The sequence below is a fragment of the Cotesia glomerata genome, linkage group LG7, assembly GCF_020080835.1.
Source record: "Cotesia glomerata isolate CgM1 linkage group LG7, MPM_Cglom_v2.3, whole genome shotgun sequence".
Classification (NCBI taxonomy): domain Eukaryota; kingdom Metazoa; phylum Arthropoda; class Insecta; order Hymenoptera; family Braconidae; genus Cotesia; species Cotesia glomerata.
This window is the reverse complement of record NC_058164.1, coordinates 296,784-322,231: the sequence shown is the minus strand read 5'-3', so window position 1 is coordinate 322,231 and position 25,448 is coordinate 296,784. Positions and strand designations below refer to the sequence as shown.

Here is a 25,448-nt window from a genome sequence, read left to right as displayed (position 1 = left end):
TTGTATAATTTAAAAAACATAAAATAATTGATTTATTTCTCTTATTTGTTAAAATAATACAGACTCTCTGAAATTCAACAAAGTCGAAAGTGCTGAACTTGCCATTTAAATTCTATTGAGCAGTTGGGCAGCTTTACTTAAAATTAAAGTGTGTAATACATTTTGATGTTTACTTGTAAATCCAGTGTTAAGCGCAAGATTTGTCACTATAATTGTTTTGTAAAATTAACGTGAAAAAAAAAATGATAAGTGCATTTGTTTAATTATTCTGACAAATCTTGCTTATTTGTTTAATTATTTTGTTTGTTATAAAGAGACATTTCGCAATGTCTCATGTACAATTAAGCTGAGTGAGATATTCCAAATAATTGTGCATCTGTAGTCTAATCATTTAATTGGTAGTAAATTTATAATTATTATTATTAATGAAAAGAAAAAAAAAATGATAATAGGTTGCGTGATTGACTTGTTAGGATAGTAGTTTTAAAAAACAATTCATAAACAATGAAATTACGTATTGTTCACATGTATTAGATTTAATTACAAAAATGTATATACATATAGAAAAAAAAAAAAAAAAAAACTGACGTGAGATTGTAAAATAAAATTACAATTATCTAGAGCCTGTTCTTGTGGAGAGTACGCGGATTGTTGTAGATGATCTACGTAAAAAAAAAAAAAAAAAAAATGATTACTATTATTATTATTATTATTTTTATTGGATATTAATAATTGTAATAGTACATAAAATAATAATGTCATTTATTTTTTTACGATGTAGAAAGCTCTTCCGTAATTTTTTCAAGTACGGTTTTATTATTTTTGTTTTTTTATTTTATTATTACGGAATGTGGAATGAATAAGTCAAGTCATTATGGTAATTTTAGCAACTAGCGTTTTCTCGGTTATTTAAATACTTAGAAGTTTGCCGTTTGAATTATTACCTTTTGCTATTTATTATTACTTTTTTTTTCTATATCAATGTACTTAGATCACTTAGATACTAAACGTCAATGATTATAACTTTACACTTGAATAAATAAATTTGTTCTTTATTAGTGGCTTGCGTTCATTTCACGTTCCACTTAAATTATTAAAATTTGTGACATTTAATTAAAAATATATGTTTTATATTTATTTATATATAACTAAAGTCTTTTATTTTTATTTTTCCTTTTTCCTCAGGCACTAATTTTTTTATAGAAAATTTTGGAGTTATTTAAAGATATTCGAAAAGTAGACATGATTATTATTTTAATTACAATTTAACATAAACATTATTATTATTAAAATTGCTATTTTGTAATAATAAACAAACTAAATTTTGTCTTCGTCTACTTGTCTATTATCTTTAAATAATTAAATAAAAATAAATAAAATAATCGTTAAACTCAAATAAATTTTGATGTTCTAAAATTATATATAAAGGAAGACTATAAAAAGGTCAAGGAATTCCTTAATTCTTTTATATATGTGTAGTATTAAAATAAAAAAATAATATTAATGATATTAAAAATAAATAAGCCAAATGTTTAATTTATTAAAAAAAATGAACTAATGAATTTTTTATAAACGATTAATTTCATCAGTATATTCATATATATCTTCCATATATAAATTTATACTTTAGACTGAAGAAATAATCTCGAATCTAAAAAACAATTATTCTACGTATTATATTAAATAAAAAAAAAAAAATAATTACTAATTAATTAATCATTGTAAATGAACGTATATATTGTAACATGTATAAATAATTATCACGGCGTTTGTATACCAATAACATACCTCAAAATCAATCATCATTATATCAATTAAATAATTGTTATATAAATGATCGTTAACTAAAGTTGTAAAACTACGCACTGGAGCTTTTCAAAAATATTTAAAACAATTCCTTGTAAATTGTTAACTACTTTCTTCGAAATATAATCTATTAAAAAAAAAAACAAAAATTATTCAAACTATCATCAATTATTAAAAAATAATGAAAAATGATTATCTGATTGAATGTATTTTAAATAATAATAAAACTCTGAATGAACTAGCCGTGAGGTCCAGATCTTCCAGCACATAACAAACAGGTCCACCCACCAGAAATTCCTTTTACACTATTGACCATTGACGTACGTGTCTCTCATGATATGAGTATAAGAAGGTAAATGCTAAATGGTAAATGGTTACTGTTAATATTATCCATTATAATTCTGAAGATCATAATAACCGAACACACGCATTTAACAATATGACATAATCAGTTAAAAATACCACGTAATAATATTTCTTAATCCATCATTTTATTTTAATATAATAAATGTAAGTAGTAATAAATTGCCTAAATTGTTTCCTTTTTTTCTGACAAGTTGACTCTTGATTGAGTAAGTGTCTGAGTGGTGCATCCACCTCGGATAACGTTTAATGGAATAATTCCTCACTGGTGATATGATAAACAATATTTTTATTTATTATGTTTTTTTTTTTCTCGGGGTAGTGGGTTGTGGGTAGTGCATCAGTCAGGGTTAAGAATATTAATAAATCACCGCGATGAGTTAACGAGAATTTGTTTTATATTTAAATAAAAGTACAAGTTACAAGTGGCTCTAGAAATACAACGGTAAATCTGGCAGTCGCCACCGAAATACACCAGCTGGTCTACACTCTTTGTACCATCAAATTTACTTTCGCACTCGACAATCCAAGAAAATCACGTTGAATCACCATTCTCAAATATTTCACCAGATATACATATTGCCATTATGTTCTTTATATTTTATTATTATAATCTCAACAAAAGTACCAGTGATTCCCTAAAAATCTCAGCGGGAAACCATGCCACCTGCCAACATAAATTAGTGCTCGCAATTCTGCGGAAGAAAGGAAGAAAGAAGGACTTTCAAAATTTAAGTAGTAGTATATTTAGTAAAAAAATAAAGTTATGCTTGGTATATATGAGTTTATAAAAGCCTCCTAAACATATCTATAAATTATCTTTTCCTCTCTTCTTGGATCTTCTTGTTTGGTTCTTCTGGACCAGACTCTAGACCAAGAGTGTTCTATTATACAGCGATACCGAGGAATGACGGCTATCTTGATGACATTCTACAGTTACCCGTTAAATAAATTAAAAAAAGTTAAGTAATGTAGGTTTATGTCCTCTACGTGCTGGATAACAAAGTGGGCGTACGATCCTCTCTATCAAACACTTAATAAACTTGTGTAAATATAATTCGACTATTTATTAACTACCCAGATTGATAAAAGAATTCATTTTATTAAAGAAAATTGTGGATAAAGAATTTTCTTGCTTGGAAATAATATTTTTTGAGAAAAGAAAGTACATGTGAGTGTAGCAATAGCAGTAAAAAGTAAAAAGGTCTTGAGGGCCCAACATCAATATACCTGGGCATCAGGAACTGTGATGGTCTGATGGCGAGACCTTGGACCCCCTGAAGCCTTTTGTTCCTTTCTCTATCGAGTAAATTCCTTCCTCGTTATCCTTATCCTTATCCTTATTCTTGCTCTTGAGATTATTATTATAGGTACTGTTGTTCTATTCCGTCTTGCTCCATCTTGTTCTCAAAGCAACCTGCCGCAGCATCCCGCGTCCTCGGGTCTTGAGTCTTGGCTTCTCGGGATAAGACCAGCAAGTGGGAGATGAAGACTAGCTCTTTCTTTCTCCTACTCCCAATCACTCACGGCAACACATCTCGATTCTCTCGCTCCAGTCTCTGGTACTATACTCGATTTAGTTGTTTTTTCTTATTCGCGCGGAAAGAAGAGGGGACACGCTCGAAAGCGACTGAGTCGGGAGTCGCGCACCGGATCTCACAGAATCCGCTGCAGTTACCTCTCTCTCGGTAAAACAACACCGTTTAAATCCCCTGTTCACTTGGACAATTATTTAATAAATAAAAAACACTCTTGTACTCATCTTCTGTGTCTATTTTATCAATTATTTTTATTATTTCAAATAATACACTCAAGAACAAAAACTATCTTCGGATTATGGAGCGAATTTCAAACTCACGACTCGCAGGTAAATTATTTATTTATTTTTATTAAATATATATATATATAATACTAGATTTCCAAGATAATATGGTAATAAACGGTGATGTCACATGTGACCCCTCTTCCCCATCAAGGTAAATCATAACAACTGCATTAGATTGTTAAATAAAATATAAACATATCATGGTTTGTTTACTTTTTAAAGAAACACAAGTGACTCGATATGTAAATAAATATTTAATCAGCAAACATAAATATAAATAAAAATAAAAATGAAAACTTGATGACATTTATCAAGAAAGACATCAGCTTGCTCCTTAAACTTTTACAGTGATAATAATAAAACATAACAAGGAAATAGAAAATAACATTTGCCTTGATATTTATTGTGTACACATAATACCAATCTACTCGTATTTGACACACAATGGACGCGTGGGCTAATATAACGTTAAATTCCATTTTGATATTATTTACCGTACAGTACATACATGTACTGTAAGTACTGGTTGCCCTAAAAAAGCTCAACAAATCCCGCAACCGGGTCCAGGAGAATTCTATACAGAATAAAAAATAAAACAAACAGCTAAGGCTGGTTAAATTGGTAGCGACAAATCATAGACGCGACAGAATTGGTTTTCAGTATTATATTAGTGTATTACATATGACATACAAGTGGGTTGTGTACCCGTACCGCACCAGAACCTATTTATGTTCTCGACTGAATCATTGTTAGCTTTCTACGTACACCCATTGCATGTTCTACTCTGGCTGGGCATCACATTACTTTACTCGATAATAACTAAATAAATAAATAAATAACTAACCATAACCAGCTAAATCAATCAAACTAATCAAATCTAAGCTGTAAATAAAAAACTCCACCGTAACACCCTGACATATTGTATATATATATATATATCGGTACTGATTACTCTTATCGGCCTGTACTGGCTTTATTGCTCTATATGCGAGTAAAAATCATAGTAATAAATAAAATATGTAAAAAAATGTACTACTCCCACTCTTCTGGCTCCTATCGCTTGACAAAGTTCATCAGTCTATTTAATAATCTTACTATTAATGTATTTTTATCTTGTTTTTGACTATTTAAATTAACATGTTAATTTATTATTTTCTAATATTATTTTATTTCACAAACACGCTTGCGTAACTTGGAGTAAATAATTAAGGTTATTTCTATTAATTTAAAATTGAATAATAAAGTAAACTACCAGGTACTACGATATAAAAAATAATAAATATTATTACAATAAATGAATATAAAATTACAAACGCAATTTGAATGACTACAGATGTTCCGGTAATAACTCTTCAATTGGTCTTCTCGTTTGACGAGTGTATACAATATGTAGCTACACGCATACATTGCATAATTGTAAACAATCATCCGCCGATTAATGCAAGTTTATGTCTATATCTGCAGAAATACGGGTCACCATATTATACACACGTCCTTTTCTTATATTATTTATAAAACACACTTAGTTGAGTATTTATATCTAAGAGTTAATATTTTTGTTTAAAAAATAGTTAAATATGTAAACGGTACTGGTCGATGTGTGTTTGAAATAAAAAGTATTGACGGAAACACCGATTGTGTAAACGGCCTCGAAAACCACCCAGGAAATGTAGTATAACTGAACCGATAAGCTAAAGATTGTAGAGTACAATTCGCAGGTGCGGCTCGTACTAATTCTCTATCTAGTTTCATTTTATTTTTTATTTTTTTTTCATTCTTGATTCTTTACCTCAACACGAGTAAACCTCTACGCGACTCAACTTAATACCGGGGAGTTTAAACACTCTACTCTGGTTGGTGACTTTATTTCTGACCCAGGTTAATTCTCTCTTTTTGGATCGTTTGTTCGCGGCACGTCTTTCTTCTCTTCTCTCATTCCGAAGCAGAAGGACCGTCCGTTCTTCCGACTACACAGATGTACATATACAGGGGTTTTGTCAGCCAACTTGTGCTCAGTTTGTGCGCACGTGCGTTCTCATACCATTACTGGGATTATTTTTTGTACAATAATACCTTTTTCCTTTTTTACGATTATTATTATTATTATAGTTATATTACACGTAAGTATGACAATAACGGCAGACCGCGTGACTGCTCCAAAAAAATATCTTAAAGATCGGTAGACTTTGAACAACACCTGAGACTATTATACTTTAGCTTAGAGCCGATTGTGTCTATGCTATGTGTGTACATATGTATTTAAATAGATTAGAGTTTATGTTTATGGCTTGATATATGAGTCTTATCATTGCAATTTAAATTAATGCCTTCTCGACTAATTAAAACCGCGGACGACTTCAATAAATAACCGACGTACAAGACTCTGACATATTTTATTCAATTATTGCCGAGAGTAAAAAAATTTACTTTTATTTATAAATTTATTATTGACTCAATTACCAATTACCAATCAGTAGATTATTTTTTATCTGCACTGTTATAAATAATTTATTTATTTTCTATTAAAAGCATTAGAATTTATTAGCGAATTATGTTAAGCGCGTATTTATTTAGCTTTCTCTTTCTTATTGGGATTTTTTCTTGCAATCGATGCACCAGGAAACCACCCGGCGACTTTTAATTATTGTGCGGCTCATTCACCGGTTTATTTACTTTTTGTCCTCGTGTGAATCAAATAAATCAATGCATGCATGAGTACAACCAATTATCGGCATTTTAAACGAATAAATTATAAATATAAATTTATTTACGTAATTTATTGACGCAATTTGCTAACTCTTTTCCATCCAGCCGCGAAAAAAGTTAATTAGGAGTCTTGACTAGACATTATGACTAACTTTAGTAAAAAAAAAAAAAAAAAACTCAATTTTTAATTACGAAATATTAAAAAATAATAAAAGTTTATATAAAATTACTGGGTCGCGTTTTTACAAACGTTTTTTTGATAATAAATAATTTATAGAGATGTTTATTGGCTTCCTGACTGTGTGAGTCGGCATTATGACGCAAAAGTAACATCACGAAGAAGCTATAAAGGTAAAATACCACTCCCGATCTTTAATCGTTCTTCATCAGTCCTCGAAAATATTTTTTTATTTAAAAAACGTATCCCAATTCACGGTCATTTATTTGCGCAATTCATTCACGTGTAATAACGTTATTTTCATTTTTATTATTATTATCATCTTGAAACATTTCTCATTATGTACATAGATGTATATCCCGCGTGTATTGTTGTGCGGACATTTATTGTCGACTTAACGTCCTACTCGTAAAAAATAAATTACAATAAATGTAAATAAACATTTATTGGAAATAAATGTTGCATAACGTTGACACTTGACACGGTCGTCGACTCGCTCAGTAAGTAGTAATAAGGAGTAAAGAGTATAAAGACTAAGTAGTGAGGAATGGAATCTAATCCTATTGAGTTTATTTCATAGAATCGTTTTCTTTACCTACTTGCCATTTCTGGCAATGTCTCGAATCGGTAATCGAGCAGTGACTATTAGTTGTAAACTTGTGAGTTAACATAATGTGTAACTCAAACTCTGATGTGTGATGATCAACTCGATCTTTTTATTGTACAATTTATATATCTATACAAATCCAATGGACTAGTTGAGTGTTACTTTTATTTAACGTACCTTTAACCACCTTTACGTCAAATTAACATTAAATTACTACGGCTACTACATACTACTAACTGCGTTTGTCTTAGTATCAAACATAAACATAAACTGTAGAGTTAATATAATATAAAAGGTACAGTGGACTTAACAGACTATACTGAATAACGTTCACTCGATTTGTAATGGCAATGAACGCATCATTTTGCTGTAAACACACTGCACACTAGACACTACATATATATATATACGTACTCACATCTATTTAATCTCTCGACAATTTATGCAAATTACAAATAAGGCTAAACTTTGATATTTAACTCTCTGTACTCACATCAGATCGCTCTGCAATTTAATATTATTATCATTAAATCGAAAATGCATCTGAATAATTGCTCACCGGTAAATTATTGAATTAATTCTATATTCCCATTTGATTGAGAAGCATAAAAAGCTTATTAGATATATCTAATGGATAATTATAAATTATGCGCTTACTTTTAATTCCATGTAAACCATGCTTCATGGGTTTATAAACTTGTTGGGTTAATCGCAGTCGAGAATATCACGTTTTAATAATGTAAATAAGATGTCTTTAAAGATAATACAGATGTCATATGTTATTAGTTATTTTATTTTATCTTTAAGATTTCTTCCGAGATTAATTTGATAAGTTTTCATTATACAGAAAAAGAATTTTTAGTATTAATATTTTAATATCTTCATAAGATATTCAAAGGAAGAAATCGTATCAATAATATTTTTTAATTAAACATAAAATTTCTTTGTGGATTTAAATCGTGAGACTATTAAATTTTAATAAGGAATAAAATAAATGATATTTAATTCTGACAGGTTTGTATAGACAATGAGAGTGCGTTAAAGGAGGTCGAAGAAAGTTATCCTAATTATAAAAGTACAGTCGAGCAGTCAATGAAGTAGACATTCAGTGTATGTAATGTATGGTGGTCCGGAAACTCCTACGACCACCCTCTCCTTCGGTTACAAACCTTATAACTCTCCTCTTGTTTTCTCATGTGTGACTCTCCTCTCCGTGTATGGAAAAACGCGCTAAAAACCAGTTCGACGTTAAAAACACTCATGCTCATGCTCAAGCTCACCGTAGCAGGCATATTATTATTATTATTATTATTATTATTATTATCTTTAAATAATTATCATCCGTCAGTTGAGCCCAAAAAATAATACGAGGGAAAGAAATACAACCCTGACGTGAGACGTTCATTATGTTAAACTTCAGATAAGCATCTTTAACACTTGGGGATTATTTCTACAAAAGAAATTTTCACCATCTCAAATTTGGTTATGACACTCCATTGTCCCTAATTTCTCGGTAATATTTTTTCTGTAAAGCGCCGCACTTTAAAATTTATTCTACGGAATTAGAGATTTAAATCAATAAATCCTATTGTAAGTATTATTTAATGGCCTTTCAATAACCAATTTTATTATTAATTGATAAATTTAACGTGGGCAGATATTTTCTCTGTCATATATATTATTATACATTCATTTATGTATTTATTAACGTACCACACACGCTTTTAAATATAAAAACATGTCAAAATGTTCTCCGAAAGTAACAACTCTAATAGTTTAGCTGCATTAATACATTGAAATTTTATATTTTAAATATATATAGAAACAGACTGTTACCTTTAATAAAACGGTTGCGAGATTAAATTACACATATTACTCAAGTATTTTATTATTAAATGAAGCATTAATTCTGATAGCAAGTGCTGCTTATGCTCATGATTTTAAACTCTCAATACCAGTAGCTTACATAAAATATTTTTTAATTTAATTTTTCTATTAATAGATTATTTGCTTGGAAATAAAGAAATAAAAAAAAAAAAAAACATGACACGCAAATATTAAATATGTAAGCTCAAATATTTATTGTAAGTGTACCGTAGTCGCGACAAATAAAACGCCTTCGCTGATGTACATATGTACATATACTGTAACGATATGAGCTCGCGAAGTAGCCTCGGGCCCGTTTGGTTGCATCAGACCCCGCTCTTGTGACAGTATGGACCCCCTTTTATTTATATTATCGCGTTCCTCTGTAATTTAATATATTATTATATGTTATATTTTATTTTATGATTTATGAATAAATGTATAGCTATAGTTATGCGAATATATATGTGTAAATTGTCGTAAAGATTATTTACGCGGCAATTCAGAGAGAAATGTCACGATGATGGAACTGACGGGTTTGGGTCCCTTTTATCTTGACTCCATCTCATATGTGTAAATGCCACTCACGCATCCAAATATGGTCGCGTGTCAAAACTCATTTTGAGAAAATCTTGATGACAGAGAATAATATTTTGTTTCATCGATAAGTATATTAATTTTTCATATAATAATAATAATAATAATAATAATAATAATAATTAATAATTAAAGGAAGAATATGATACAGATCGATTTAATGATATTCATTGCAGAAAACTTGTTGGCTTATACTAAGGTATATTATATTTAATATTATATCCTTTAGCTTACACTTGGTACTTTGGAGTCCAAGGTCACTGCCTCGGACATTTTTCTTCTTGACACCCAGTGCAAGGATATAAAGAAACACACATCATATATAAAGGCTATATAATATAAGCTGCCTTTTATTATTTATTCTTAGTCATTTTTTATTTTCATTTTGTTATTGTATGAGCACAATATTTTATTATCATACTATCATACCTTTGAATACACAATGACCAATAAAAATTTCTCATTTCACTTCTTATTCATACGAACAAGGGCTTTACTTGATCCTTCAAAGGCTTATTTAAAATATTAAAAACCCCGTTGTACTTTATGTAGTTATTTTTTAATTAATAATTTTCAATTGAAGTAAAATTTAAAAATCAGAGAAATTAAAATATTTAATTTTTTGAATTTAATTTAAAAGAATAAATTAAGTGATTGGTTAATTATTTACTCAACTGTAAACTTTTTTTTACGGTAAATTGCAGCCTTTTTTATTACGACACTAAAATTAATCTCTTGAATACGATTATCGCATGGATGAACAGTAAATGTCTATTGTTAGTTATCTGCTCAGTAATTTCACATCGGGGCATTGATTCGCTCAAATTAATACTCACGCTCACTAATAATTATATTTATTACAAATTACAAGATTAACCCGGATATAAATTATATACCTTCGTGCGTCGTTGGGAAAATATTTACTAATTAATATAGCTGTGTTACGTCCGCCGAAGGTTCAAGAATTAATTAGTGTTTTTTAAAATATCTGAAAAACAAATAAATTTTAATCAACAGGTAACGCTTTAATGATTCAAAGCATTTTAATTTAATTTTTTTACGTACAGTGACTAATCCTTAAATAAATTATCAGATTATCGCTATTTATGGTATTTTTATCTCGAGGTTTTCTAATATATTATATTTATATATAAATAGGCTGATAATAAAAATGTTAAAAGGGTCACGGCATCAATCAGGCAACCCTTTTGAGGGTTAATATTAACTCTATTCATCTCGGTTGTCGGTTAAGGTTATTTTAAAATAAAAATACAAATTTATATTTAGCCGAAAAAATTCTTCGTGACACCTCAAAAATCATCTCTCTCCCTGTCTATTTTTTATCCGACTAACACACTTCCGGCGTTTCTCTCATACTCTTGGTTAATTTTTCTCTAAATATTATTCAATTGCCATTCATCTCTAGACGCGACAAATAAAAATAACTTCTTTATCACTTCCGGACGGAAAAGCTTTAAGAAATAGATTCGATAAATAAAATCTTACCGGGCACAAAAGGACCAAAAATATATATAAATCGCGCCTTTTAATAAAATAAAAATCGTAATCTTGAAATACGAGACATTAACTGGCGAAAGAAATCTTATAAATTTTAAGTACAAAGAGCTTTAAAGGAAATTTAAATAAAGTTATTAAATAATTTAACGACTCTCGTCGAAAAAATTCTTTTTTTTTTTTTTTTTTTTTTTTTTAAATATTCAAGAAATATACTTTTTCTTCTATTTTAGTGGCTCTGCGACTCATTAAAATCTCTCTTCTCATCTCTTCCCTTTATGCTTATCCGAAACTAGTGCCAAGAGACTCCGGACACTCGACAAGGAAAATAATATATATACCTAGTGTGTATAATTTTCCTAGTTCTCATCACTCTAATATATATTATTTTATATTTATATACCAACTGTGGAGTGAAGACAGCTAGACAACTATTATAAGCCATATTAATACATTTATTGTTTATGAGACTGTACAGTGGATTTGTTACTTTCATTCGCCATTTTCTCTTCTACGCTTCAAACCAAAAAGATAACTAATATAACTTTTTATAAATTCTACAGATAAACCTCTTATCACAGGTTGTTATCAATTTTATCACACATGAGACACGATATATTCAAAAAATGTATTGAATTTATTGATATAACACTTGTGATTGCAGCAAGACATATTAATAGTCATTATTTGTTATTGTTCTGTGCAAGTATTAATAATATAAAAGCAGGAAAAAAAAACCCTTTTATTTGGTTAATTCACGATTGTATGATCGAGAGTCACGATTGGTAACTACAGATTGGTTGGTATCGGCTCGCGTCTAGTCGTGTCGTGCTGTCTTCTCCGACATATTTAATTTTTTTTCGTTAAAAAAGTATTGGAGAGTTTTAAATAAAACAATAAACGTGCCGCCGTCTAACTCTGTCTGTCATCATTGGAATAAAGCAGGCCATGGTTTGTCCGTCACGATGTTTACTTTCCATTGGATATAGCCGCCTTCATCTCCCATCAGTTATATATATACATATATATTATTCCAACTAGATATACTGTGACACACGTCTCAATAGATGTACGTGAGCCGCTTGCAGCCAAACTAACAAGCTGTATATATATTTATATTTATATTCTTATACATTTTATCCATCGGATAACTTTGTATCGGATTATCGGTATCTTTAAATCGTTAATCGGGGATTTTATTTTTTTCTGTTTAGATGTAATGATGCCTCCTCTTTAATCTTTTAACATATAATATATAATGTCTAGTTGTTAAAAAGTTCAAGTGCTGTTTAGTTTAACCCGTTACTCAATTTGTTATCCCGCAGTACGTGACGCGGTTACATCTTATCATGTGGGAATTCCGCGATAGTACTTTATTCTGTATGAGATATATCTTTCTTGGCACAATCGATGGAAAGAATGAAGAAAAATTAAAAAACTCGTCAGACCTTAAATCCGGGTACTAAATTAGACTTAGTTATTTGTGATTTATAATTAAATATAAAAAATTTAAGTACAAGGGGTTAATTTAAATAAATAGTGGCAATTTTCTTGAGACTTTTGTGTGTTTGATTTGACTTTTTCACTGCTGTACTACTGGAGGAACAAAACGGAGCAGAAGGACGGATGGATTATGCGTATGGAGAGTGGAGAGTGGAGAGTGGATGAGAGTAATGAGAAATAGGAAGCTGAGTGGGCTTGAGATTTTAGAGTGCTCTCAAGTATTTAAAAGCTCGCGTTGGGGAGGAGCAGTACACACCACACCGCCATACCACACATGTCACGTACAACCCATTTTAAATATGACAATTTTAAAATCTTGCGAGTGGTAATTGCTCCGCGTTCCTTGACTAATTGAAAGCGTTCGAAACATCTTGGAAAATAAATAAAAATTTATGTTAGAATATGTTTTTAAATTTTTTCATGGACTTTAATTTTAATAAATAAATTAAAAAGATAATTAATGTTTTACAGGAAACAAGGGATGAATCCGTAACGAGGAAGCGTGAGACCCTGAAGAAATGGCACTGACCGTATCCTCGCCCCGCGTTTTCAACGGAAACGGTTAGTAAATTACTGTGACTAATTCAATTTTCTTCGCAAAATCCGAGTTCAGGCATACTTTTATTTTTACCTTTTATTTTAACCTCTTTCTCTAAAAATGTGTTCCTAGAGTGAATTATAAATAAGCTTAATAGTAATTGTAGTGGAATATCTTTGAATTTAAAATAAATTACTTGTGGTTGACGGATTTTCGGGTGACATAAAAGAATTATAATGCAAAGAAACGAAACAAGATGGGTAAGAACGCGGCAGCCGTGACGTGCAAACCAACGTCTTCTCCTCGCAGTCTTTACTATATTATATACACGTGTATATACGGCTAACGAACTTTCATACACTTGTTAAATTATTATTATTATTATTATAATTATAATAACTGAATCTGTCGCTGGAAAGTGGCCAATAGTTACAACATATTTTGGCTTATTATGCACCCCCGCTGGTCATTAACCTCTATAACATCCACAATTTACATAACTAGCGATTAATATAAATATTAACTATAGTTTAAATTATTTATGTAGTGGGAAAGCAGGCTTATGGATCTACTGAATCAACCTCAGGCAGCAAATGCATTTGTTGTCCTTATGGATATCACATTGACTTGGATTTTGTCGAGTACTGCGAGGCTGTTGCAGCCGGAAACATTGACAAAAACACTATCGAGAGACGGAAGAAGCGCGAAAGACGGAGACAATGCCAATCTATGGAAATTCTACTCGGATTGGTAATTAATTTAATACTTCTGATAATATTATTCTCGATTCTCTAATTATCAAATTAAATGAAACGATTAATTTTCAGGTGAGCCCGACATTCAGCGAACTTGAAAACGAACTGTCGAAAATATCACAGCAGGACGAAGGAGTTTCAAACGGAGTAACGACCTTACCGAGGTCAGGTCACCAGACCAGTCGACCCGGAGGTAACAATCCTCATCCGTACCATCATCAACACTCGACGGCCCTGGACTTGAGTGACGTAGTCGGGGATTTTGAAGCGACTTTGCAGCGACTGTCTAAACCCTACAAGAATTATGATCGCAGGAATCAGAGCGAAACCGGTAGGTGTCACGTGACTACCCGCGCATTTTTATTTATTTCTCTCTTTATTTTTAAAATTCCTATCGTGTCACTTGATGCCCGAGTGGAGGTTTCAAAACATAATAATTTCATTACTTAATCATATTTGAATTTGATGCTTTCTCTCTTAATAAGATGACTGCTCTGTCCCGCTGATAGCTGATATATATATATATATATATATATATATATATATATATATATAAATGAAAGTATGTAATAAGCCGTCACAGTCACGACTTGGCTGACTTCTCTAGATCAGTGAAACAAATTCTCCTGGGAAGATCTCACACCAGCTTAACTAAATAAAATGAAAATACTTTGATTTATACATTTGCGGGCTTTATAAATCAGACTGCAACGCTTCTTATCTTTATAATTCAAAGCAACTGAAAGAAAAAATTATATTTCTCAAGAAAGTTTACCAAACTATGAAATCTTCGCGGTCTATCCGTTTATTTTTAAAACAATAACGTGCAAGGTGTATGTACATATAAATAATTATTCACTTAAGGTCTATATATACCATAGTATGAACTTCCGTTCTCATAGGGAACAATTTAAACAATTGGTTAGTTACTAATTTTGCAACGTTATTATTTTATCGCAGTGTGAAAATCCTGTTGATCATCGTAATCACTATGCTTGTATATTTCTTCTTATTTTTTTAAAAATAAACAAGACTTTCTCGGTCTTAGTTTCAAACCGTCAAGGGATGATAGTTTTACGACCCGAGGTGGCGGTTCAAATATACGCCGCGCAATCAAGTTTTAGAAGTTGAGTCGTAATCGGCAGTGCGTGTCTGGAACCACCTGCTTCCGCTTATAGCTTCACTGATTATTCTTTCGGTCGTTTTTAATGTTACCAGCCAGCTTTTTAACTCACAAGACAATAAATTAATTAATTACAATCAAAGTTGAAATATAACTGAAAAGTTTTGTAACGTAAAAATGAAAATGAAAAATATCGTTAAAGATATTGTCCATAAATTTCACTTTATCCAATTGAATTGACAGGGTACTTTCGAATTATTGCAAGCTTAATAAATGACGCTGTCATTTGAATTTCTCTGGCAATAAATAAATAGCAAAAAATATTTAGTCATATTTGTATATCCGTTTAGTCGAAAGAGGAAGAGGAATTGAAGATCTAAAGAATAAATATGACCCGCAGGTTGAGGATAAGATCGTAAAATACTGTAAAAATATTCAATTCCTGTTCATTGATGAAAAGATCGGGAAGTACGTTTGCTATAAGCGCAAGGTGAAGATATTAAATTTAATACTGCTGTACATGGAAACAGCTGCGACCACCTGTTATTAACTAGAGTGGTTCAGGACATACCCACTATCCGAATAATGGGACAAACTTTATTTTTCACAAGTTTACTACCAGCATAAATCGACATCCTCCTAATCAATATGCGTGAAGACTTTTTATTTTAAATAGCACATGACAATAACACAACAATTCCTAAAATGCTGGCTTATAATTCTCACGCTGTCCAAGTACCTGTTCTTCTATCACTTTTCTATTCAAACAGGTACTAACTACCAGCAGATTTTCAGCACCTTTATACTTAGTTTATTCAAAAAGATTTCTGATTTTGCAACACCAGCATATTCATATCTTCTTTAAATATTAATACACAGTTATTTTATTTATCACTTGTTGTGAAAATATATTCAAATTTTATGTTAACCTTTTTTTTTTTTTTCATTGATACTGAGAATTATTTTTCATTAAATTATTGAGAAAAACAATTTATAAATATAAATATAAATTAAATTAATAAGAAACGTTAAAATTATTCAAAATTTTAAACTTTCTAATAAATTTCAATAGACTTTAATTAAAAAAAAAATTCAAATTACCTAATTATCTAAACAGGTCATCCATATTAATAAGCTATAATTAAGCTGTTTTAAATTTAAAAAACGTGAGAAAGTATAAAGCGAGTGAATAAAAACAGAAAATGTGAATGATACTTATAAAAATATAGAGGACAACTAAATTGAATGTAGTATTTTATGGAATAAATGATCAACTGGCATCTGGTGGTAATTGCAATGTTTTTCCATCACACAACGAGGTTCAGGACAAAAAAGACTTGCAGGTCTATTAGAGATATCGGACCAGACAATTTTGGAGCAACCTTGCGCGCCAGCGACCACCGACTCACACATATGGCGCGGTCTCTTATCCACCTGTCCCACCAGCCCACTGCCATGCTGCTTGACGTTTAACGCTCAAGTTATTCTCATTTCAACGAACAACTGCCAGTATTTTATAATAAAAAAACTTCCAGCTCTTTAAATTTTAACACTCATTATTCTGAATTTTAAATCAACATTCGATTGTTAATAAATAAATTTTATTCTCGATTGGTTTATCAAACAACCCTGACATTAGTCACTCTGAAAAACAATCGCAAACGCCGTGATCTGTTTGTTTATTTAACAACCGATCTCTTATCGACAACTGATTGGATTAATTAGTTTAATCAACGGCAATTGAGTGATACAAAAAACTAATAATTGTTTAAATAATAATTGAAATTATTTAACGGAGTTAACGGAAGGAAGGAGCAGAAATAATCCCCCTCCCTCTAGTTAACCACCATAACAATAATATAATAGAATTGTTCTCTTCGTCGGCTGTTGATTCGTCCGGGTAGTCTTTTCTCTGTCAGTCTTTCTCTTTGTCCCGCTTCGGTCTTAGAGGTACTTGCTCGAATACTCGTGATGTAGTGATGTGTAGATTTACCGGCGAAACATAACAGTCAAACGCGGTCTCGCGGTGGCAAAACACGCATCAGCCTTCCTTCACTTAGAATTTTTAAACCAACACACTCATTTTCTTTTTAATTATTTTATTTTTAAATTTTAAATATCAACCTCGAGATTATTTATTAGTTATGTAATTTATATTGTGATACATATATATATGGATTATTCTTTTACGCAATTATTATTTTATTTAGTTACATACATTATTTGTGATAAAATAAGTGAGAGTGACACTTCATTATTTTGTAATTTCAAAATGGGAGTAAAAAATTTTTTTATGAAACGTTTGCCTTTCTGCAAATTAAAAAAGAAGAAATATCGTAAGTCCTAGAAGTATTTTATTTATTTGATAAAATATTTAAATAATTATTAAATTTGTGTTGTCAAGTACATATATATTGCGATTGATAAGATAAAGTGATAAATTAATAAAAAACAAAAAATTGTAATTTAAATAATAAATTTTTCCCGAGTATTGTTCCTTATAAATAATATTATTGTTACATATAAAGAAGACTAATGTGTTTCGATTAATGTTAACGTGTCGGATAATATTTTTCTCATTGCTCAAGTGCGATAGGGATAGGAGGTACTATTGACCGTCTGCAAGTATTTCCATTCACGTCAATTGCGGGGGCAAAGTTAATAAAACTATATAATATATAAATATATACTCCTATAGTTTTGCTCTACTCTTTTATATTTATATTTATATTTATACTATTATCTGCTCCGAGTAGAGCGAAACAAGTTGAATTCATTATCAAGTTTTGCACTAATCCACAAGTGTATCAACACTTACACTCTATTATGTATGTAATATCTCACACCCGAATAAATTATGTACATTATTATTATCACTAGGTTCATTATTATATTTATGATTTATGCTCACGATCTCCTACTCGACTTATTCAATCTTCCATTATACATAAATTTTCATCCATCTAACGAACTATATTATGAAAAAAACAACCTCTTTGTTCCTTTTTTTTTTTTTTTTTTCTTGCAAACGTTCAAGATTGAAACTTAAACCATTTGATAATTTTAAGTAACTGGATTAATTTTAAAGACTGAGTTTAAAATGAAATACCGTTTCACATAATGGAAAACGTCTAACTACTTTCACAGAAGCTACTGATGCAAAAAAAAGCGAGCGAGAGAGACGAAAAATACGAACACAAAACTGTAAATTATTACTATACTGACTTTGTTGTTTTCTTGATACTCTGATTCTAATTTAAACTATTAATGAGAGAGCCTCATCGCGTGATAAACTCTCTTATCGGCGAAATATCATCTATCGGAGTACTCTTACCGACTCAAGTCGTTATATTACTCGAGTATGTGAAGTATCATGCTTACAATGCTAATTAATATGGGAATAAATATTTCTAAAAGGGTGAATAACATACCTCCAGTTATATTATTAAAACCCACAGAAAATTATGCAATTTTAATTACTTAATAAAAAATTACAATAATTACGAGTATATTTACGTAAAATTGTTTATTTAAAAGATGGAGCGGCGATTGGTCATGCAATTCAACACACGATCCACGCGGATCATACCACGGATTTCGATGCCTCGAGTGTGGGGAGCGGAAACTCAAATCTCAGTGCAGGCGCGCTTCAGGTAAACAATATTCGATGTTATTGTCAAAAATTTAAAGATCTGAAGATTAAAGCGGAGATTTGGTCTTAAGATAATGGATACATTTCTCCGGAAGGACATTATTATTATCTTGACCATCAATCAATGAAAAAGATCACTTAAATTGATACTTAACATCCTCTACCTGCTCCCCCACAACACTTCATTATTTTTAGGACGCTAATGAACCAATATTTAACAACTTTCAGAACATCAGAGAGCAAATGGCGATGTCGCTTGAGAGAATGAGAGAGCTTGAGGACCAAGTAAAAGCGATCCCAATGCTGCAGGTATAGTTTTTATTTTTTTCAATGAATCTCGCAGTAAAAGCGCCTTAATATAAGCTAAAAATACTTATTTTCTTTCCTGTATTATTGTACATTGTACACTGATAGAAGGATTTCTTAGTATTTAAGAAGATTTCTTTGTATTTAAGAAATCATTTCTTAAACATCATTTTTTAGTATTTAAAAAATATATTTATTTCTTGGTATTTAAGAAATATTTTTTAAATACTAAGAAATGATGTTTAAGAAATGATTTCTTAAATACAAAGAAATCTTCTTAAATGTTAAAAAATCCTTCTATCAGTGTACACTGGAGCAGTAAACGAACAAAACTTTGTCTTCGTCCTTCTAACGCCTCAGTGAATTTTTTTAACTGTCCATATACCTGATCTCTATTTTTGAATGGTCAAAAACAAGCCACAAGGATACATAGACTGTAGCGTTGGCAGAATAAACTCCCCAAGCCGGCTTAAAATATTTAAAAAAAATACCAGAATATTTGAGAAAAACAAAATTGGATTTAATTTAATTGTTAATTTAAATTAAATATTCCTGAACATAAAGTTTCCAATTGAATTTAGTCTAGACCTAGCCTTATCCAACTTATAGTTTATGCTACTGCTGTCTTCGTCACGCGTTAGTGTTGCCTCTCTTACGGGCTATTGCTCACTTACTTCCACGCATGACTTTATTTGTTTACTTTACTAGTTTATCAATGATTTCTCAAAAACTATGTGGTAGGGAATTCCATAATTTTGTAGGGTAATTATACATGTATTAATCTAAGTAATGTTAGTTTTTCGTGAAATTCTTAAAATTTCTTCAATACAAAATACTCTTTTCCCATACCACCTGTGTAAAAATATCATTTTTAATTGCAATTATCTTCGGTTAGACGTGGTAAATCGTCTCTAAATTTTAACAGCGTGTGTATTATTTATTTAACTACTTCTATACGGAGTTTGGGAGATTTCTTGAATTTTTGCTTTTTGAGCCTAACTAAACTTTTGGGCCCTAACTACCTTAATACCTTGTATTTAATGTCTAATATCTCACCTCTCGCTTTGATGCTCCTTGGCGGCTTATGGACGTTTCTAAATTCTATAGTAATAACACAAAGTACATTGTACATTGTGTGAAATAAATTCTTTTTACTTATAACGTTATCTAAACAGTCGATGCATTCAGTATTCTGGAAAACTTGTTACCGTCAATACCAAGTTCTTCTTTCCACTCTCTTTATTTTTCTCTCGTGCTTAAAAATTATAAACTTTCAATTCTAAAGATATTGTTTAGTTTATTTTACTTTGCGTTTTAAATAAATTATTTTCCAAAATGTGTATCCTAAATTTGAATCATAATAATCATCATAAAAAAAAACAGGCTCAGATGATTGTCCTGAAAGAAGAGAAGAAGAAGCTCGAGAAAACTGTCGACAATTTCAAGCAGGATAATTTACTAAAGGACATAGTGAACTCGAAAATTCAAAATCAACTGAGAAGCAATTCATTTTCATCGGAAAAACTGCCACAAAAATGCGTTGCTGTAAACACGAGGGACATGGGAACTATGTGTGGCGTTATGACGCGAGATGTGGGAGTTTCACACCAACAGGTTAATTTTTTTTCTTTTTTTTTTATTTATATATCTCAAACGCCTTCTCTAGTTCACAGTTTCTATAAATAATTAATTGTTTTTGTAACCGTTCAGGTTTGCTCTTGTTATTAATTATCCGCCATTAACTGTTTGTAACAAATATGTCTAATTAATTAGACTTTTCTCTGACGATTAACGAAAGAACTCAAAAATTTTCGCTCTAATAGTTACAACGCGAGTCTGTACTTTCTAAACTTTCATGACGCGAGAATTATGTACTTCTTATTTAATATTCTCTTTTATGGTATTGTAAATTGCATAAAAATAATGATTATTTGAAAGGTTCGGACACGGGACGTCGGAATGACTACAAGCACTCCAATCCAAGTGATAGGCCGTCCAACCGAATTTACAACTGTAAAATTAGACGACTTGGACTTTGAGCCGAGGAAAGCTTTTGGCTCTCCAACGGCCAGGAGAAGTCTAAAAAAATATCAATCACGTGAAAATATCACCTCCATCTACAGCAATAAAGACTCCTCGAGTTTATCAAATCTTTCGCGAAGCAGCGAGTCCAATTCTACGCCTGAAATGAAACGAAAAAATTCGCTATCAAAAATTCCCTCGTATCAAAATTTGTCGTCGCCAAAAGAACTCAAAGACTCGTGGACTAACACTGAAAGTGCAAGGCTGACTCGCAGTGATTTATTTTTCGAACAAATTTCACCGGAAATCATAAAAGATCCGGAAGTTCGTAAGACCCGCAGCTCTGCTACAGAAACAACAGTTAAAATGTCTAATCTTTACACCTCAGAAGAGGTAGCCCGCATGGTCGAGGAAGCTGTAAGCAGGTACCGCAATTCGATGACTAAACAAATGGCAACAAAAGGTATTCAGTGTCTGAAAATACTTCCGAAGAAATTGGCAATGAGACATAAAGAAACCCAAACGTCAGAGCCCTTCAAAATGAGGTCTCATGTCGGAGTGACCGTTAAGCCCCGCACGTCTGAAATTGGAACTTCGATAGGACCATCAAGCCCAGGAACAAAATCAATAGCCATTGGACCGGATCCTGTTTCAATCGTACAGCCGATTTCACTAAATTCAATGAACTCAAGGAGCCATTCGTTCAATTACGGTGACACTAAACCCAAAAGGAAAACTACGAGGACCGTTGGGTTGAGTGTCGAAGGATTGATTAAAACTACACCCAAGAGTACCGACACTGTGGGCCTCTCGCCAAAGAGACGTGAGTTCGGTACATCGCCTATTAAGAAAAAGCTAGTCGACGTTTCTGTTGGTGCTTCTGTCAAGCCACATATTTCTATTTCCTGCGCTGCTAACTATTGCGACAACTGCAAAGAAACAATAAAAACACTTGCCAAGCAGATTTCAAATAATAATGAGAATATGTACAGAAGTTTGGATAACTCGCCGAACCAAGCAACTAATGGGGTCTCGAGGATACCAAGACCCGCGAACATTAACTTAAACACCACTGATCTGAAAAAGCAATTCAAGAGGCAAGACACCTACACCAAAATTCCCGTTGGAATCATACGCTATGATGCCGACAACAAAGAATCGTATGATTGTAATAAGTGAGTATTTTATTTATTATCATTATAATCTTTTTTTTTTACTGCTGAAAATAATGTTAAGCTGGGGATTATTGTTTTTAGACAAAAGAAAATGTTTGTTGCAAGGGATGAAAAAGCGCGTGCGTGTCCAACAGCTGCACGTTCCCCACGTAATTTCTACCCCTTGTATCAGCTTAGTGGTTCTGGTATATTACTGTATAGTAAGCTGCCAGGATTTGCGCGTGCGTCATACCAGGCTAACTGGTTTTATTTGTTGTATTCGTTATTTATCCTCAGTGTTCGCGACCCACGGGTTGTATATCTTATTATTTTCTATTTGCCAGCTAAAATTATATCCATACTTAATAATTTTCGCTTTTGTTGATTCGTTGGTTTTTATTACGCACAAATTTTTTATTATTTTGTGGGAATATGTCAGATGTTACGCGCGTGTGATTGTGAATATAAATTAATATTAGAGTATTGAGTCTATTAAAATCAATGCTTCAACAACAATATTCGAGTGTTGAAAATGATATGGAATTCCGCAGACTTAATTCCCCGCGCTTTCAGCGGTAATCTTGCTTATCTAATTTATTCATATGTATTTCTAAATTTTTGTAAAGCTGAATAGAATATAATTAAGAAAAAGTTATCAATATCAAATTTATTTTAGTATAAATCCTTGAATCTATTGATTAAATATTATTAATAAAATATATTACATAGTCTAATATAAAAAAAAACTTCACCTATTCTAGGCATGAAATGGTGGGAGAGGAAATCAAAAACGACACCACTAAAGAATCCAAAGAAATAATATCTCCTGAGAAAGAAATAAACAGTGAAGAAAAAACAAGCCTACCGGATTCAGCGTTATTTGAGCCAATACGCGATAAGTCTCGCGTGAAAAAGGAACCGTCGAAAGAAATGCGCGCGGCATTAAAAGTACTGAATGACAACTTGAAAAAATCTCCCAGCAAAAATATTTCCCATCAGACCAAGAACGCCACCAACGTAATCCAGCAAGAGTGGTTTAAAATATCGAGTGTCGTGACAGCGAATCCCCTGGATGTCGAGGACTACTTGGACTGCTTCGAAGAACACTCAAGCATCTTGCTGGAATACATCGTAAACATGGTCGATACCAATGGAAACACTGCAATGCACTACGCTGTTTCTCACGGCAATTACGATGTTGTTTCAATTCTTCTCGACTCAAAAGTTTGTGACATTAACAAGCCAAATGCTGCTGGTTACACTCCTGTGATGCTGACAGCCCTCGTTGACATTAAAAATTCAACCCATGCCTCCGTCATCACCAGACTTTTCCAATTGGCTGATGTTAATACTCGCGCTAAAATTGTAAATATAATATTTTCTTTTTATTCATCTAATAAAAATTTTGTTCTGTTATTAATTGATAAATTAAAATATTAGCATGGACAAACGGCGCTGATGCTTGCTGTATCTCACGGAAGGACAGACATGACCCGATTGCTGCTGGATGCTGGAGCAGCTGTCAACATCCAGGACGAGGATGGTAGTTCTGCGTTGATGTGTGCCGCCGAGCATGGGCACGCCGATATTGTTAAGCTTTTACTGGCAAATTCAGACTGCGACACATCAATCGTGGATGTTGACGGCAACACAGCTCTGACCATCGCCGTCCACGCGGGCAATCGCGACATCGGGATGCTTCTGTACGCTCACGAACAAGTCAGCAGAGGTACGAGTCCGTACTCATCTATGAGAAGAAGTCGACGGGGTTCTAAACCCACAACACCAACGGGACCTTCTCCGTCAGCACCAGCCAGTCCTGCCCCTTCGCGAAGATTTACTCCCACGTCTAAGTACTCCGGGAAGTAATTTTCAATTACTTGCATTTGTTTTTTTCTTTTTTTTTTTGTATTTTTGTTGAACGATATGAAGAGACGTAATTAACAAGATGTTTATTATTTTGACGCATATATATTTTTCTATTTCTCAATCTAGGATTTCAAAACAATCTAGAGAAGACTAGTCATTTTTTAATACATTAATTATAATAATTATTGATTATTTTTTAATGATAACTATTGATATAATCAAATTAAAAGGGGAGATTAGTTTTCTCAGGTGCTTGGAAGCAACTTGGTGCTCTATTATCAAATTTGTTCTAAAAACTACTAAGTAAACACATTCCCCTCCTCTTTTTCTCAACGACTCAATATTTCTACGTGTTATTAATTAAATATTGTCCTGATTCATAAAGAAAGTGTTAATCGATAGTTTTGATGTCTTCCAAAGTTTTAAATATTTATTCGATCGTAATATTTGGTATTAAGTAGCACTAGACATTCCAGATACGGGGTTTTTATTATGATATTTGATAAAAAAAGGGCCTAAACAATTTTTAAAATCATGGGGAACAATTAAGTTTTCTAGCATTTAGATGCTTTATAGACTTTTAAATAATTATAAAATAATAAATAAAGACTAGACATTGTCCTACTCAAAAAAAAAAAAAAAAAAAAAAAAACCTTGCATTTTGGAATGATAGTCAAAAATCGTCTGACTAGATTTACTAATCGTTTATCCTATTCAAATAAATAAATACGATGTATCAGACTGACTTACTTACACATTGTGGTAGTATAAAAATTTTTATTAATCATCGTCGAGTAGATCATGTCTGAATATATGTTGATAAATCGTTAGAAAAGAGGAAAAAATTAATTCATGTAAAATTTATCTGTTATTGAAAGATTTTGTTTGATTTTATTTTTAATCAAGTAAATGTTAAAAAAAAATTAAAAACAAATATTTGTTTATTAGTACTTAAAATAATTCATAAAATGATAAATACTCTGGTACCGATGTAATAAAATTTTTTAATTTTAAATTTAAGTCGAGAGGGTTGTGAATAGTTGAAAAAAAAATTAATTTAATT

At 31.5% G+C, this 25,448-nt stretch overlaps 1 protein-coding gene across 2 annotated transcripts; it reads left to right on the top strand.

Annotated features, from left to right (window-relative positions):
• The first annotated feature begins 3,805 nt into the window (after positions 1-3,805).
• On the top strand, positions 3,806-25,220 carry LOC123268306 (KN motif and ankyrin repeat domain-containing protein 2-like). Of its 2 annotated transcripts, XM_044733270.1 has the most exons (11): positions 3,806-4,036; positions 13,438-13,527; positions 14,052-14,254; positions 14,332-14,590; positions 18,920-19,035; positions 19,263-19,343; positions 20,724-20,954; positions 21,279-22,537; positions 23,278-23,881; positions 23,957-24,398; positions 24,459-25,220. In XM_044733270.1, the coding sequence occupies exons 2-10, from the start codon at positions 13,485-13,487 to the stop codon at positions 24,383-24,385; spliced, it is 3,225 nt and encodes a 1,074-aa protein (XP_044589205.1). In that variant the 5' UTR covers positions 3,806-4,036; positions 13,438-13,484; the 3' UTR covers positions 24,386-24,398; positions 24,459-25,220. The 2 variants fall into 2 exon arrangements, with proteins under 2 accessions (XP_044589205.1, XP_044589204.1); XM_044733269.1 differs by having other exon boundaries at positions 3,807-4,036; positions 23,957-25,220.
• The last annotated feature ends 228 nt before the right edge of the window (positions 25,221-25,448 follow it).